The sequence below is a fragment of the Lissotriton helveticus genome, chromosome 5_1, assembly GCF_964261635.1.
Source record: "Lissotriton helveticus chromosome 5_1, aLisHel1.1, whole genome shotgun sequence".
NCBI lineage: Eukaryota > Metazoa > Chordata > Amphibia > Caudata > Salamandridae > Lissotriton > Lissotriton helveticus.
The window spans coordinates 1,585,104,973-1,585,120,633 of NC_136065.1; the positions used below are offsets into that span (position 1 = coordinate 1,585,104,973).

At 45.8% G+C, this 15,661-nt stretch overlaps 1 protein-coding gene across 1 annotated transcript in view; it reads left to right on the forward strand.

The window, feature by feature from the left end:
• Positions 1–12,585, forward strand: part of LOC144755623 (polymeric immunoglobulin receptor-like) — a 238,352-nt gene extending 225,767 nt beyond the window's left edge. The window contains exons 6-7 of the mRNA XM_078644745.1: positions 9,796–9,911; positions 10,328–12,585. Of these exons, the coding sequence (XP_078500871.1) occupies positions 9,796–9,911; positions 10,328–10,359 (148 nt within the window). The 3' untranslated portion in view covers positions 10,360–12,585. The remainder of the gene's footprint in view (positions 1–9,795; positions 9,912–10,327) is intronic.
• Positions 12,586–15,661: the final 3,076 nt, after the last annotated feature.

Sequence of the window (15,661 nt, forward strand, 5' to 3'; positions counted from 1 at the left end):
GAAGAGTGATCAGTATTGTGTGGGTGTGTTTTTAGTGCTGGTATTAGCTGTATTAGGATAGCAATCGTGTAGCTGTTCTTTATCGTGTTCCTCATCCAGCATGCTAAGAAGACATTTTGATGGGTCTGCATGTGTATGTGTTGGAGATGGTGTTTGAGAATGAGTTGGAGTGCTGTGTTGCATTTGTGGTGTAACATTGTTGTGGACAACAAGTAGACTTGGGGAAGCAAAGTTGTGAGGTGTGGCATGTTGCTTATATTTTTTGCGTGTGTTAAAGGCGGAAGGTGTAGGAGTCAGGGGAGGTGGTGCAGCATGTGGGTCATGTCGTAATGTTCTAAATTGTCCAATGGATGAAAGGCGGTTAGAAGAGAGGTGCTGTATTGCTGTATCTGTGTTAGGTGTGGTGGAAGAGTGAAAGCTTGGCATTGGAGTGTGTTCCTTTGTGTGCTTTGAAAGGTGGGTATATGTATGTATTTTGTGATGATAAGTATTATGAGGTGTTGCGCTCTGAAGATCTTGTTGTGTTGTGCCGCCACGATACAACTAGCAGCAGTAGCGAAATGGCCGAAGGCACCGACATGGATCTGCAAGGAATATTTGGAATTAGCAGGCACTAGCTGGTAAGCCAAGAGTGGCAAGGAGAAGCGCTCGTTTATGGCAGCAATGGAGGATGCGGTCAGTAAAGAGGGCAGGGGCCATTGGAAGCAGCATGGACAAGGGCAGGAAGTGGGGAAAAAGAAGGACACATTACACCAGTCTCCTGAGAATAGGAGTGCCCCTTGCAGGACGGGAAATGTTAGTGCGCGGATGTGATTGGGGATAGGGCTTTGTCGGGGACACTAGGTATGGAGGGGTGTGAAGGGGAAGGGGTTACAGCAGGCTACAAGTAAGGACTCTGATGGCCCGGCTACAGTAATTTGGGTCGCAAACTTGGAGTGGAGCGATGGGTAAGAGGTGGGGCAAACAGTTGACATGGAGGAGGACCAGTGTGTTTTGGACAGGAGCAGCTCGACAGGGGCGGTGGGAAGGAGACCTTTGATGGTATACACTAGGGCAGACCGTATCACGGGCAGAGGGGAGCAAGTAGTGTGACGGCGTAGCCAGTCAGGGGCACAGAGCGAGATGGGGACCGAGTAGGCTAAGAGGACAGGGGACGACAGCGAATGGTTGTCAGACGTTGGTCTGAGTACAAGTAGAAGTAACGTGGGTACCAACCCACCGGGCCTTTCTTTTACTTTTTGCATTGAAATCAGTATGGCAGGGCGGCCTTGGGTACAACACGTACCTGGCGGGAGTGGGGTGAGCATTCATCACATAGTTGATACTGTTTTAAAGAGTGGAAGCGCTGGTTTGCAGCAGTACGATGGCCATGGAAGGCCGGAACAGAGGGGACGACTGGCAGTGGAACAGGCTCCGGAATGGGCACGACCTTTGCGTCAGGTAAGGATCGCACAGGAGACCCTATGAAGATTCAATGGTGTCAGTTGGGGTGGATCCGATGGAGTTGCAGGATGTCATAATACGCTTGTGAAAAGGTTGTAATGTGGCAGGTATCAGGATAGGCACAGAGGAGCTGAGCTCAGGTGAGGAGGAAAACAGGATGTCTGGGCCCAGGGGCAAGAAGCCGAGGGTTGCTGAGGCAGTTGCAGGTTCCGGGGGTAGGAAGGTAGAGAAGCCACAGTCACCAGACAGGTTAGCAGAAAAGAATGGGGGGAGGAATTTGGGAGGGAGTACAAACCCGGTACAAAACAGAGTAAGGAGAGCAAGGAGCTAAAGATTAAGAAGGTTTCCAAGCCCCTAGGAGCACACCTCGTGTTAACGACTAAAGAAAAGATTTGGAATAGGGTGTATGTCGCGTTGAAGTTGCTACACAGGGAGTTGAGGGCTAAAGACGGCTCTAAGGAGGTAGAATATGAGCTTGTCAAGCACCCTAAGGTCCCCTTGACAATAGAGAATTGGACGGCGGCCTTCTTAATTTATGCCAGCGTGTACTGCAAAAAATATCCGGAGAGGTGTGTGGCACTATTTGAATACATTGACATGATACGAAAGGCACAGATTAATTTTGGGGGTTTCGCTTGGGCCCAGTACGATGATGAGGTTAGAGCACATATGGTACTGGACCCCAAGGTACAGTGGGGGTGGACATAGACTCGGATCTGTGGCACCATACCATGGGCCCATCAATATTCGGCAAACAATATTTGAGTGGATTGCCCATTGTGATGAGGGACGCCCCACATAGGGAGGGGTGTGAGCAGCCGGTAAAGGAACAGGGGACAGATAGGCATTTTTTGGGATGTTAAAAAGGGGCGTATGCACCAGGGAATTCTGCATTTTATGGTAGGAATGTTCCAAATGTGCCAGCAAACACCCCCTGCTTAATTGCTATGGGGTGGGAGGTCAGTCAGGTAAATTCTCAAGGAAGGGTCAGCAACAACAGGGCCCCACAGCGGGCAGCAGTATGGGCCAGTTACCGGTTTTAGGACTGGCAGAGGAGCACAACATCCTGGGAAAAAAGCTTGTGCGCCCATTAAGTTAGAGCGGCTGATGTTTTGCCTGGCACTCTACGATAAACCAAAGGACACAAGGTTATTTAGGGATGGGTTCACAAGGAGTTTTTCGCTGGGGTACCAGGGCCCAAGGGCACGCAGATGGGGGAGTAATCTCAAATCTGGCAGTGTCTTCAAACAAGTGGTAAGTGGCAAACTGTTGAAAAAAGACAAGGGTCAGTTCAGGTTTAACCAACATCTGTCGTGGCGAAAGGGTACTGCTGTAAATGATTTCATCCTGAGGACCAGGCTTCAGTCAAGTACTCTTCCATAGATGTGGTACTGTCCATAGTGCATGAATTGGAATAGGGTACCCTTTTAGCCAACTTCTGCCTACTCCCAGTGCATCCAAATGGCTTTCAGCTGTTAGGGATTCAGTTCGAGGGATACTGGTATGTAGATTAAGTGCTCCCTGTGGCATGTTCCAGGTAATGCACGTTCTTTGAATGTTTCAGTACTTTTCTCTAATGGGTGTTTTCATGGTGCACGTCGCACACTCACATGACACACTATCTGGATGATTTCTTTTTTGTGGGAAAGCCAGGTTAAGAGGAATTCCGGCAAGTTTTTAGGGTTCATGGGGGACATGGGGTTACTCTTGGCACTGAAGAAAGCAGTCAGACCCAGCACAGTGTTGTCATTCTTGGACATTGAAATTGACTCAGAGGTAACAAAGGCTCACCTACCACTGGAGAAAAGTGACAATGATACTGCTGCTGGATGCCATGTTGGCAAAGAACAAGGTTACGGCTAAAGAGGTGCAAGTGCTGTTTGGGCACTTGAATTTTGCATGCAGGATGGTGAGACCAGGAAGGACATTTTGCAGGCGGTTGGGGAAATCCTTGTCTGGCCCACCTTCGTCACACCACCACATCAGAGTGGTGGCAGGCATTAGAGAGGATTTTCAAATGTGGCACTGCTTTTTGGAATCATTCAACAGTGTGCCATTGGTGACCATGTGTGAGGTTCAGTGAGACACACAGATTTATTCAGACGCTGCAGGAGGGATGGGTTTCATGGTGTATTAAAGGGGGGTGGTGATGGACGGAGCATCAGAACCAATCAAACACTCACACCCAGTCAAATGATCTGGGTTTGATCCATCACCGTTCTTTAGCCCACTCTGCCACCCCAGTTCAGACATGGCTATATGCAAATCAGTCTGACCCTGTGCCTCATTGGAACAGTCCAGCCCGAACTGCCAAGCCATGCCTTCCCTGGACCGGAAATAAGCTTCCGAGAACCGGTTTCTGGCATTCCAGCCGTCTTCAGCCCGGCTTGCTTGAATCCAGTGGCAAAGTGAGCAAGGGACTCACGTCTGAGCATATCCTGCCACACTTATGGCGACCAAAGCGGTACAAAAGGGGGTGGTGATGGACGGAGCATCAGAACCAATCAAACACTCACACCCAGTCAAAAGATCTGGGTTTGATCCATCACCATTCTTTAGCCCACTCTGCCACCCCAGTTCAGACATGGCTATATGCAAATCAGTCTGACCCTGTGCCTCATGGGAACAGTCCAGCCCGAACTGCCAAGCCATGCCTTCCCTGGACCGGAAACAAGCTTCCGAGGACCGGTTTCTGGCATTCCAGCCGTCTTCAGCCCGGCTTGCTTGAATCCAGTGGCATAGTGAGCAAGGGACTCACGTCTGAGCATATCCTGCCACACGTATGGCGACCAAAGCGGTACAAAAGGGGGTGGTGATGGACGGAGCACCAGAACCAATCAAACACTCACAACCAGTCAAAAGATCTGGGTTTGATCCATCACTGTTCTTTAGCCCACTCTGCCACCCCAGTTCAGACATGGCTATATGCAAATCAGTCTGACCCTGTGCCTCATGGGAACAGTCCAGCCCGAACTGCCAAGCCATGCCTTCCCTGGACCGGAAACAAGCTTCCGAGGACCGGTTTCTGGCATTCCAGCCGTCTTCAGCCCGGCTTGCTTGAATCCAGTGGCAAAGTGAGCAAGGGACTCACGTCTGAGCATATCCTGCCACACTTATGGTGACCAAAGCGGTACAAAACGGGGTGGTGATGGACGGAGCATCAGAACCAATCAAACACTCACACCCAGTCAAAAGATCTGGGTTTGATCCATCACCGTTCTTTAGCCCACTCTGCCACCCCAGTTCAGACATGGCTATATGCAAATCAGTCTGACCCTGTGCCTCATGGGAACAGTCCAGCCCGAACTGCCAAGCCATGCCTTCCCTGGACCGGAAACAAGCTTCCGAGGACCGGTTTCTGGCATTCCAGCCGTCTTCAGCCCGGCTTGCTTGAATCCAGTGGCAAAGTGAGCAAGGGACTCACGTCTGAGCATATCCTGCCACACGTATGGCGACCAAAGCGGTACAAAAGGGGGTGGTGATGGACGGAGCATCAGAACCAATCAAACACTCACACCCAGTCAAAAGATCTGGGTTTGATCCATCACCGTTCTTTAGCCCACTCTGCCACCCCAGTTCAGACATGGCTATATGCAAATCAGTCTGACCCTGTGCCTCATGGGAACAGTCCAGCCCGAACTGCCAAGCCATGCCTTCCCTGGACCGGAAACAAGCTTCCGAGGACCGGTTTCTGGCATTCCAGCCGTCTTCAGCCCGGCTTGCTTGAATCCAGTGGCAAAGTGAGCAAGGGACTCACGTCTGAGCATATCCTGCCACACTTATGGCGACCAAAGCGGTACAAAACGGGGTGGTGATGGACGGAGCATCAGAACCAATCAAACACTCACACCCAGTCAAAAGATCTGGGTTTGATCCATCACCGTTTTTAGCCCACGGTGTATTGGCAGGGAAAATCGTACACAGAGGAAGGCCTACCACTTGGAAAAACATGGGTTGAGCATAGCATTCTTAGAGTTATTCCATTAGTATTGGCAGTTTCCTTGTGGGGACAACAGTTTGAGCATAAGAAGGTTCTATTCTGCGCTGACAACTTGGCAGTGCTGCAGGTAATTAACTGGCAGTCAGCACAGGACTTTCAAATGCTGCAGTTGCTGCAGGTTTTTGTGTTGCGGTGTCTCAAATGGGATATTCTGTTTAGAGCGTGACATGTGTCGGGTGCGCAAAATGATACCGTGGATGCTTTGTCTATTTCACAGTGGGAGAGGTTCCATGGGATGGCCTCAGAGGCAGACTGAATCAGGACCAGGATATCTTGGGAGTTATGGTCATTATGCAAAAGAGGATGCTACAGCTGGTACTAGAGTCACTGGCCTTCTCCACCAGGCATGGGAGTTTTTCGATAGTGGGGCGAGGAGGAGGATGGATGCTTGGGCACGGATGGACGATGTGGTATAGTTCTTTCTTACGTTGGTGGAGAAGGGTCAGTCCAGGGTTATAATTGCAGGTAAACTAGCAGGTATCTGGTTCCTGGGATAGCTTTTCTGGGGCTTCATCCCATCGGCAGGGGAGCTTGATACCAGGATGTTAGAGGGGTGGGCTACAGAAGCGGGGATTATTGGGCCGAAAAGGAGGCCTCTGACGTGGAGTTTACTGTGCGAAGCAACCACAGCCCTGCCAGGAATATGCAAAGACGCAGATGAACAGGTAGTGTTCATGACACCAATGACTTGGATGGCTTTCGGGCCATTTCTGGTGTCAGCTTTTTTAGGAGGCAGATGGGCTAGTGGGGTAATATGGGAGGAAGTCAGCATGTGCGAAGCAGGCCTCAGGTTTGGATCCATATTAGATGTTAATAGTTGCAGTTAAACGGTATGGGAGGGTAAAGGTCTCAAGTGCTGAAGATCAGTCCAGGAGGAGGTAGAGACTTGTAGGTTTAAAGTTTCGTGGGAGCGGTGGGACATTAAGGGGTGAGGGGTAGTTTAACATAGTTAACTGATATGTATAGTGAGAATTTAATTTTGTAAGGCAAAGGCCCAGGGTTTGTAAATGTGGTGCACCCTTGTTTCAATAACCATTAGAAGTAATGGGGTAACCTGGGTAAGGAAACTAAACAACAACAATGGTTCTGTTGGGGATCACAATTAAATTGAAGAATGTATTGAATACAAAAATAAAACAATACATCCGATTAGGATATATGAGGAAACAAACACTTACCACAATAGTAATAAAGGTAAATCTTTTAGTATTAACCTTGTAGCGAATACATTCACAATTCCTTAAGTAGCTGTCCAAAACAAACAAAACATATGGACTGGGTAGGCATTGGGTGAATGAGTTGTTACTGGTGACAAAGTGCTGTAAACAATTAAACGAAGTACCAAAATAATCATACATATAGAAGAAACATTACATCATGAGTGTCCACTTTAAAATACAATTGTCTCAAACTGATAAATTATTTCTTTGCTTCGTTGAGACTCAGTGTGGATGGATACATAAACAGAACGTCAACGTTTCGACCCTAGATAAATGCGCTGATTTGTGTGCATCTGTGGCGGGTCTTCATCAGGACTAAAAGAAGGAGGAAGGTAGGACAGCCTTATTAGAGGTGAGTATTTCTTCCGACGGGTCCTTCAACGTGGGGGTAGAGAGTGTCAACCGACAAACTCCATGGACATGTATGGCGAAAGTATTTCTTGTTTCTTTGTACGCAATCTTCAGCACCAGCCAGTGTGAAGATCGTGAGAAGGGGTGCCGCCGTGGCGATCACTGGTAAAGCAGCGAGGACGTCTTAATCTGTCCGTGCGTGTCGACGACTGACCCATGGACTCTCAGGATTCAAGGGGACTTAATCCCCCAACTTAAAAAGTGACACAGGGCGCCTTTGAACAGTGGTAAAGGGAGGGGGCGGGGCCAGAGGTGACGTGTGCAAATACGACCTGCGGCCCGGTTTAAGTTGGGGAATGAAGTCCCCTTTAATCCTGAGAGTTCCTGGGTCCAACTAGCCCACCATGTACTTCCAATAAGCACCACAGAGCTGCATTGCAAAGAGGTGGTCCGAGGCCATGCCCCATTTTACACATCTCTGCAATGCAACGCTGTGGCAGTTACTGGACGTACCTGGTGGGTAAGTTGGCCTCCATGGACCCTCAGGATTCAAGGGGACTTTATCCCCCAACTTAAAACGGCCACAGGGTGTGTTTGCACACATGTCACCTCAGGACCCTCCCTCCCTTCCCCAGTGTGCAAACGTGCCCCGTGGCGCGTTTTAAGAGGTAGTTTTCATCCCCCTGCCCTATTATGTACTAGGGTCTTACAGAGGAGGTCATGCTAATCACAGGGGTACCCCAACGCATAGTTTTCCCTAGTGTATGTAGGTGTTTTCACTGTATTCAAAGTGTATTTTAGCATAGCACTGGCTCTAGGACTGGTTAGTCAGAGTCAGTTAACACCAGTGCCCATCTGAAAAAGTTGTGGGCACAGGATGATTTTGCAACAAGGCCTCTTTCTGCTCATCTGTTGGTTCTTTCTGCACATGTCTTGCTTCTTCCTGCACTTTCCTTCGTCTTTGTGGACTTCGGTTGCTTCTTTCTGCATTTCTTTTTTTCTTTCAGTGCGTTGTTTCTTCTTTCATCACATGTCCTACCTCTGTAGTTATAGTTATAAAGTAGCATTTGAAAAACCTTTGAAATTCACTCAAAAAACTATAGGTTTCAGGCACGTTATAGCTAGAAATTAGCATTTAAAAAACCTTAGACATTCACTGAAAAAATATAGGTTTCAGGGACGTTATAGTTAGTTGGACATTTCACTCGTACAAAACCAAAAAAAGTCCCCCGTTATAGTTAGTTCAGCTAACTATAATTCGCGCCCCCGCAATGCACTGCTGATGACGTCACATATTACATCACTCATGACATGGTCAGTGACATCACTGATGACATCTCAAATGACATCACTGATGACATCATCCATGTGCTAATTTGATGCATCGTCTCACACCTTAATATACCCTTTGATACACCCTCTCTAAAGTACAGACTGACATTCTCAAAACCATAGACACTCCAACACCAATAACTACATACTCATGCACGGATTCTTAGGTTTACACACACATCCACTCACTCACCCATACAGTCACTAATACTTATGGTCAGTCAGTACGGGACTATCATATGCACTCAAACACCTATATAGACACTCACATACCGCCACTTATCCATAGAGGTACTCACACACCTAGTCAGTCATGCAAATAATTAATCACACTGCCATTTACTCACCTATACAATTATTTACATACCAGCTCAATTACTCATACAAATACTAGCACATTCCTAGGCTCTTATACAATCACTGATACAAGAACACACTCATCCATACAGCCACTCTCAGAATCACACACTCTCACTTATAGCCATTTATATACTCCGACACACATATATACTTCCTTTCACATATGTAAGTACTCACACATGTACCACTGAGATATACATGCACTCACTAACACACCCATACACACATTCACCCACCCATAAAGTCCATCACAGCTGCACTCTTGAAACCATGCACCCAGTGAATCACCCACTCGCACATCTATGCAGAGTCACACACACCCCACCCACACAAACACTCAGGCACCTATACAGATACTCAGACAACCAATCAATAACCCATATAGACACTCATGTAGCTATTCACAAACCCATGCAGCCGCTTACACACCAACAGACAGACAGATACAGACATTCACACCGTTTAGTCACTAACCCATGCATTCAGTAAGATATAATCACTCACTTATAGAGTCAGTCACACACCTACTAAATCATCCATTCAGACACTTATACACCCGCTTATTCTTCAATACGCCTTTTCCTATATATATTAAACATATTGAAACTTTACAGAAACACACAGTCACTGGATGATGTAATCAGTGATGTCCTCAGTGATGTCATTTGAGATGTCATCAGTGATGTCACTGACCATGTCATGAGTGATGTAATATGTGACGTCATCAGCAGTGCTTTGCGGGAGTGCGAGTTATAGTTAGCTGAACTAACTACAACGGGGGAATTTCTTTGGTTTTGTACAAGTGAAATGTCCAACTAACTATAACGCCCCTGAAACCTATGGTTTTTCAGTGAATTTCTAAGGTTTTCTAAATGCTAATTTCTAACTATAAAGTGCCTGAAACCTATGGTTTTTTCAGTGTATATATATATATATATATATACATATATTCCTTATTATACTTTTTGAAGAAGGGACAACTTAAGGTCTTCCAGGCAGTTAGAAATGTCTGTCGCGAGTCTTAAAAAACAATACAGCCAATTGACAGAAACCCCACTCCACTTCAATCACTGTTTTTGTTTGTTACAGTGACACAGAGACCCACTACCTTGCCTGGGATATCCTCCGCTGGATTCTCTGTCTGATATTGATTACCTGTACAGCTATGGTGAGCTGCGTGGACAAGACAAGCACTATCTTTACAGGTGAGCATGAGTGGACATATTTCAGGTGGGAGGTGTGAAAGTGAGTGTCTCTCTCTTCATGTAGTGGGAATCTTCTAAAACTGGACTTTCAGAGCTCTACTAGTCCCAGACCATGCAAGTCACAGTAGCCCCAAAGAGAGTAGGCTAGTCTAGTCATAATGACTCGATCCCAAATTTCCATTGGGAAGGAATGGATTTTTGCTGAGAAAGGTTTGGTAGATGACAACTACATAATATTGACTGTGAAGGGTAGGCTGTTTTCACAGCTTGTGCGTAGATCCTCCGTGAAAGGCGCCTGTAAACATGTATTGTCTTTCTGATGGCAAGTTACTAGTTGTATCTCCTGATAAAATCACCAAGTTGTTGATTTCTGAGATCCAAGGTTACCAAAAATTGTAACATGCTTTCCATTACAGAGGTGACAAGACACAACAGAAGAATACAATGACTGCTGTACCCAACAACCAACTCAAGAGCCCATAGGTGCTTGAAGCCACTACAAAGGGAGACAGCTGAACCTGGCGTCTGTGGCATGTATGACGCTTGCCCTTCAGGAAGAACTGTGAACTCCAGAACATCCAGAGCTAGCAATGTTGTGGGAGTGTTTAGTGTTTGCGGGTTCCCAATGGTTGAACTTTCTTGAGGTGAACCTCCAGAGGGCATGTCTAGCCACAGACGCATCTACAGATTCCTTCACATTCATCACTAATGGCCACCACAGCAAAGATCTGAGGCTTCTACATTAATTATTTGCACTAAAATCGGACTCATGCTCCAGGCTTTTGTAGCTTACCAGGGGCTCTACATAAACTTCACATTTTCATCTCCCTAAAGGGGCTTCCCTTTCTCATCACTGAAGGCATGCTGCCGAATTCAGAGCTATACAAGGGTTATTAACGTCACAACTGTATGCCTGCTTCCAGCTTTGTTGATCTACACAAGACCTGTAGCTTCAGTGCTCTAGGCTAGCTTCTACCTGCAATGTTCTATGTATGATCCATAGTTGTATCACTCTATAGGGGCTTCCCTTTCTCATCGCCCTCAGCATGCTTCTACCTGAAGTGCTCTACATGGGCTGACAACGGAAGCTTGCTTAGAAAGAACTGGGGAGACCGTGTAGAGCATTCCAACTTGGAAGAACGGTTCATGTGCTAAAAGCAGAGGTTTTCAGATGGGAATGCCCTGTGCATGGTAAAGGGGCATACATCCTTGCTCTGAGTGCACCACTGAATGTGATATTGGTACCCTTACTTCACTTTGACCCTGGCATCACATAGCATGATCACTGAGACTAGGCCTGTCCTTAACAATGCAAGAAGGCAGGGCCGGCTTTAGAAATTCTATAAGAGCCTTGTTGGCAAAATGCTCATGAGGACTGCCCTTTCATAGATGGCACAGGTCAAGTGTGGGACTGCAGTTTCTGTTGTTTTAGGTGATTGGGCCCTTGTTTTGGATACTCTAGCTTGGATCAAGCCCACATGCTACGTGCTGTGAGAACCATCACTTTGCACAAAACACATATCTGGAGCCTAGATATGATACTTGAAAAACCAACTCAAATCAGTTCTGAAGCCTGACGCAGTGGATCCAAATTCACTATGTGGAAAATGTACATAAAACTGGGATCCAAACCACTCCACTATCTTCCAGTTCCAAGTCCTTTGTGATCAAGTAAGGGAATTCTCTCCGTGGACTCGGAGTAATGCTGTGCGACCAGGGCTGGTATCTGTATGAAAGTCAGTCTCCCAGAGGCAAGTGGAAATCACCTGAAGTCTGCAACTTACTGGGGATGCTTAGGGTCTGCCTAAGCATTGAGAAAAATGTCTACTCACAGAGGGAATGTGGGGGCCTAGCTCTGAAGGGGGAGAGACTGTCCAGGAGGAGAAGTCCAGTGTGTTCCCGGGGAATGCGAAACCCAGAAGTAACTGACTGCTGAGAGGGAGCAAAGCCAGTCCTGACCAAAGATTTGCACGGTACAACGTTCTCCTATTGCAGCCCCCATCATGAGTAGTGAAGATAAGTATCCACCAAGTTGTCTTTGTGAGGGCCATAATTACAGTCATCAACACCGAGGAGCAAGTACTGCCACCCAAGATCCCACCCGGGAGGAGCTGCTGATTGGCCTCCAGTGGCATAACTGTTGAAGATATAAATGTCAAAGATAAACTCCAGCCTTTATTGACTTGAGGACCCGTACATAGACAAGCTCACTGAGATCATTGTGCAGACTGTGATTCAAAGGAGGCTAGACTGCCTTACTGGGTCTCCCACACCATCACAGAAGCTCTGGAGTGTGAAGACGCTCATTTCACCAGTCTACTCCTGGATCTCACACGTGTCACCAAGCAGTTAACACAGTGCTGTGCCTGCACAAACTGAAAGATTGTGGAGGAATGCAAGCAGCAGGAAACTATTGCTGCTAACTTTGTCTTTTGACCCATCAAATCAGTGCCGGCAATTGGTCAGTCTTTGGGGTAATCACTAGTATTGTGCACCTGTGTGTAGGCTATGCACACATATTTTAAGTCACACACGAGAGAGAAACAGATAAATGGGGGAGCAAAGGGGGCACTATAGGGCATCTGCATGTCGTTATTCACCATAGGGTTTATGCAACCCTGTAAATGAACTGCCTTTTGGAATATATAGTATTTAATAAAGCTGTGAGAATTAAGTCCTTTTGTAAGATCAATCTTGATATAAATCCAAGTAGACATGGTTGGTGGAGATTACGTCTTTATTAAGTTCCTAGTGACAGAGACCCCATCCAACTCCTAGGGCAGGCAACTGTCTAATGACCAGAAGCACAGCCCACCATAGCAACAAGAGGATTCTATATTCTACATGAAGTCAAAGAATAACTTTAGCATGCTATACATGAAAGTAAGACATTACACTATCTTCCCCCTAATGAACAACTAAATAAACACACCAAATGTCAAAGATGGAACTAAGTAGGATTGTAACCAAACATGGATGGCTAGGGAAAGCTATACATAATCGTGTAACCTTTGAGGACGTCTGATTGCTCGATGAGGTCTTGCACACACATCCACCAAATGTATTGGAGAAGACGTAGAATGAGTTGTAACCTCTAAGGGAAGACATTTAGAAACCCTATTGAGATTCCATACCCTATGATCATTGGTCTTATCAGCATTTTAGAAAACTTTAATCACTCTGAAAGGTTTGCTAAACTTGGAACATCCTGCATCTAGACGGGGTGATTTTATTTTTATCCAATCCCCCAACCGAGACAACAGTTTTCTTCGTAGCATTGCGACCATCAAACCATACCTTACGCTTGTCCATCACCTCTCTCTCCTTCTCTTTCCACCCTTCAACACTGCCCACATTCTCATCCATCACACTTCTTTTCGCTAAGACCCATGAAGGACAGATTTCCACATTAGGCATCCTACCTTTATAAAGTCTAAAGGGTGAGATACCTGTCGAAGAATGAGATGTAAATCTATACTCCCCTACTTTTTTTTATGGCGTGTTCCCAATTAACACCTGACCCAACCGCTTGCTGTGAACACTCCTTCAGTACTTTCACAAACCTCTCAACCAAACCATTACATTCTGGATGGTAGAGCGCAGCTCTTTTGTGCTTGATTCCTCTCTTGGACAGAAAATCCTCAAAAATTCTTGAAGTGAATTGAACTCCATTGTCTGACAATAAAGAAGAAGGAAAACCTTCCCTTTCAAAAAGTTCATCAAGAAAGTCTACCACAACCTTGGACTCCACTGAATTTACTATCTTAATTTCAGGCCAACGTGAGTGCATATCCATACCGATCAGAAGCATTCCTTCTCACCGGACCCAAAATGTCAATAGCAATGTCACTCCATGGTCCTTGCGAGTGCTCCCTCTTTATCATAGGCTGGGTCCTACATTTCAAGACTTTGTCACTGCAAGCACATTCTACACAGTTCCTGACAACCCTTTCAACATGTGCATCCAGGCCACCAATACGCTTCCCTTACTCGCTCTTTAGTCTTCACAATGCCCATATGACTGGAATGAGCATGTTCCAACAGACTTTTCCTAAGATCTTGGGGAGGAACCAATTTGCTACCTCTCAAGAGGATGCCATCTACTACCGCTAACTCCTCCTTAACATGCCAGAATCCTTTGCTTTCATCACTGCAGTCATTTTTGTCACACCACTGACCCAACACCATTGAAATCACTTTCTGTAAAACTTGATCCTTGATTGTTGACTCTTTCCACACATTTTCAGAAATTATCCCTTCACTAACAAGACAGACATTGACTACTTCACTAAGTTCATCGCCATCAAACCAATCACCATCAGACTGAACCTGAGCATTGTCAACTTCTTTAGTAACATCAGTTAATCTGGCTCCTGGAAGATAGTCAACCGAAAAATCAAATTCCTGCAAGGCCACTACCCATTTCCTAATCAGGTGAGACACTAGATCAATGCCTTTTCTTAGCAAAACTTCTTTCAAGGGTTTGTGATCTGTCAACACAGAAATTTACAGCCCAATAAAAATTTACGTAATTTGCGTATGGCCCAAAATATAGCTAGCGCTTCTTTCTCAATGACTGAATAATTGAATTCAGCATCCCTCAACGGCCTTGACAGAAACCAAATCGTTTTGTCTTCCTCTTCACCTCTTTGTAAAAGTACTGCCAAAGGACCCTTTGAGCTAGCATCAGTCATCAGGTATGACCTTTCCTTTGGATCAAAACTATTCGATCAGGGGCTTTATTCACCAGGCTTTTGAGATTTCGAAACTCTTTATCACACTTACTGCACCAGACAAACTCACTCCCCTTCTTTAATAGATTCCTCAAGTGTTCAGTGATGTTAGCAAAATTGTTAATAAACTTTTGATAGAATTCGGTCATCCCTAAAAATTTCACAAGTTCATCCTTATATTGGGGTGTTTTTAAATTGGAAATTTTATCAACAAGAGCCTTTTTGGGTTTATTACCACTGGGAGATAGCAAATGACCAAGGTACTCCATTTCAGCTACGTTAAAGCGACATTTGTCTGGTCTTAAAGTAAGTCCAGCATCACGCACTTTTTCCAACACTGCTCTCAATCTACGGTTGTGCTCAAACAAATCCGTCCCAAACACCAGCACATCATCTTGATAAATTCTCACCCCTTCTACACCCTTCAGCACACGCTCCATGACTCTCTGAAACACAGAGGCCGCAGAAATAAGACCAAATGGCATCCTCAGAAATTTGAAAGTCCCGAAGGGTGTTACAAATGCTGTGAGGTCTTGAGATAAAGGATGTAATTTGACCTGATGGTAGGCCGCGGCTAGATCAAGGGAGGAAAAGTGCTTGGCCCCATTTAGAGAACAAAAAATCTCACTAATATTAGGTAGTGGGTAGTGATCCACTACAACAACCTTATTTAATTCTCTTAAGTCCACACAGAGCCTGGCCTCTCCATTGGCTTTGCAGGCCATTACGATGGGAGAAAGCCACTCAGTGGCTTCAACTTCTTGTATAATACCATTGGATACCAATTTGTCTAATTCAATTCTCATAGATTCTTTTGCTAATAAAGGAACATTCCTGACTTTAGCCACCTTAGGTGGAGCATCTTGACGAATCTTGATATGATGATAATAATTTTTAAGACAACCCAACTTCAAAAATATCAGGGAATTCTTTCACCCAAGACTTGTTTTCATCACCAACCTGGCACACTGAGGGCAACTCCTTCCAACACACAGAAGGGTTCTTGTTGGGATCCAG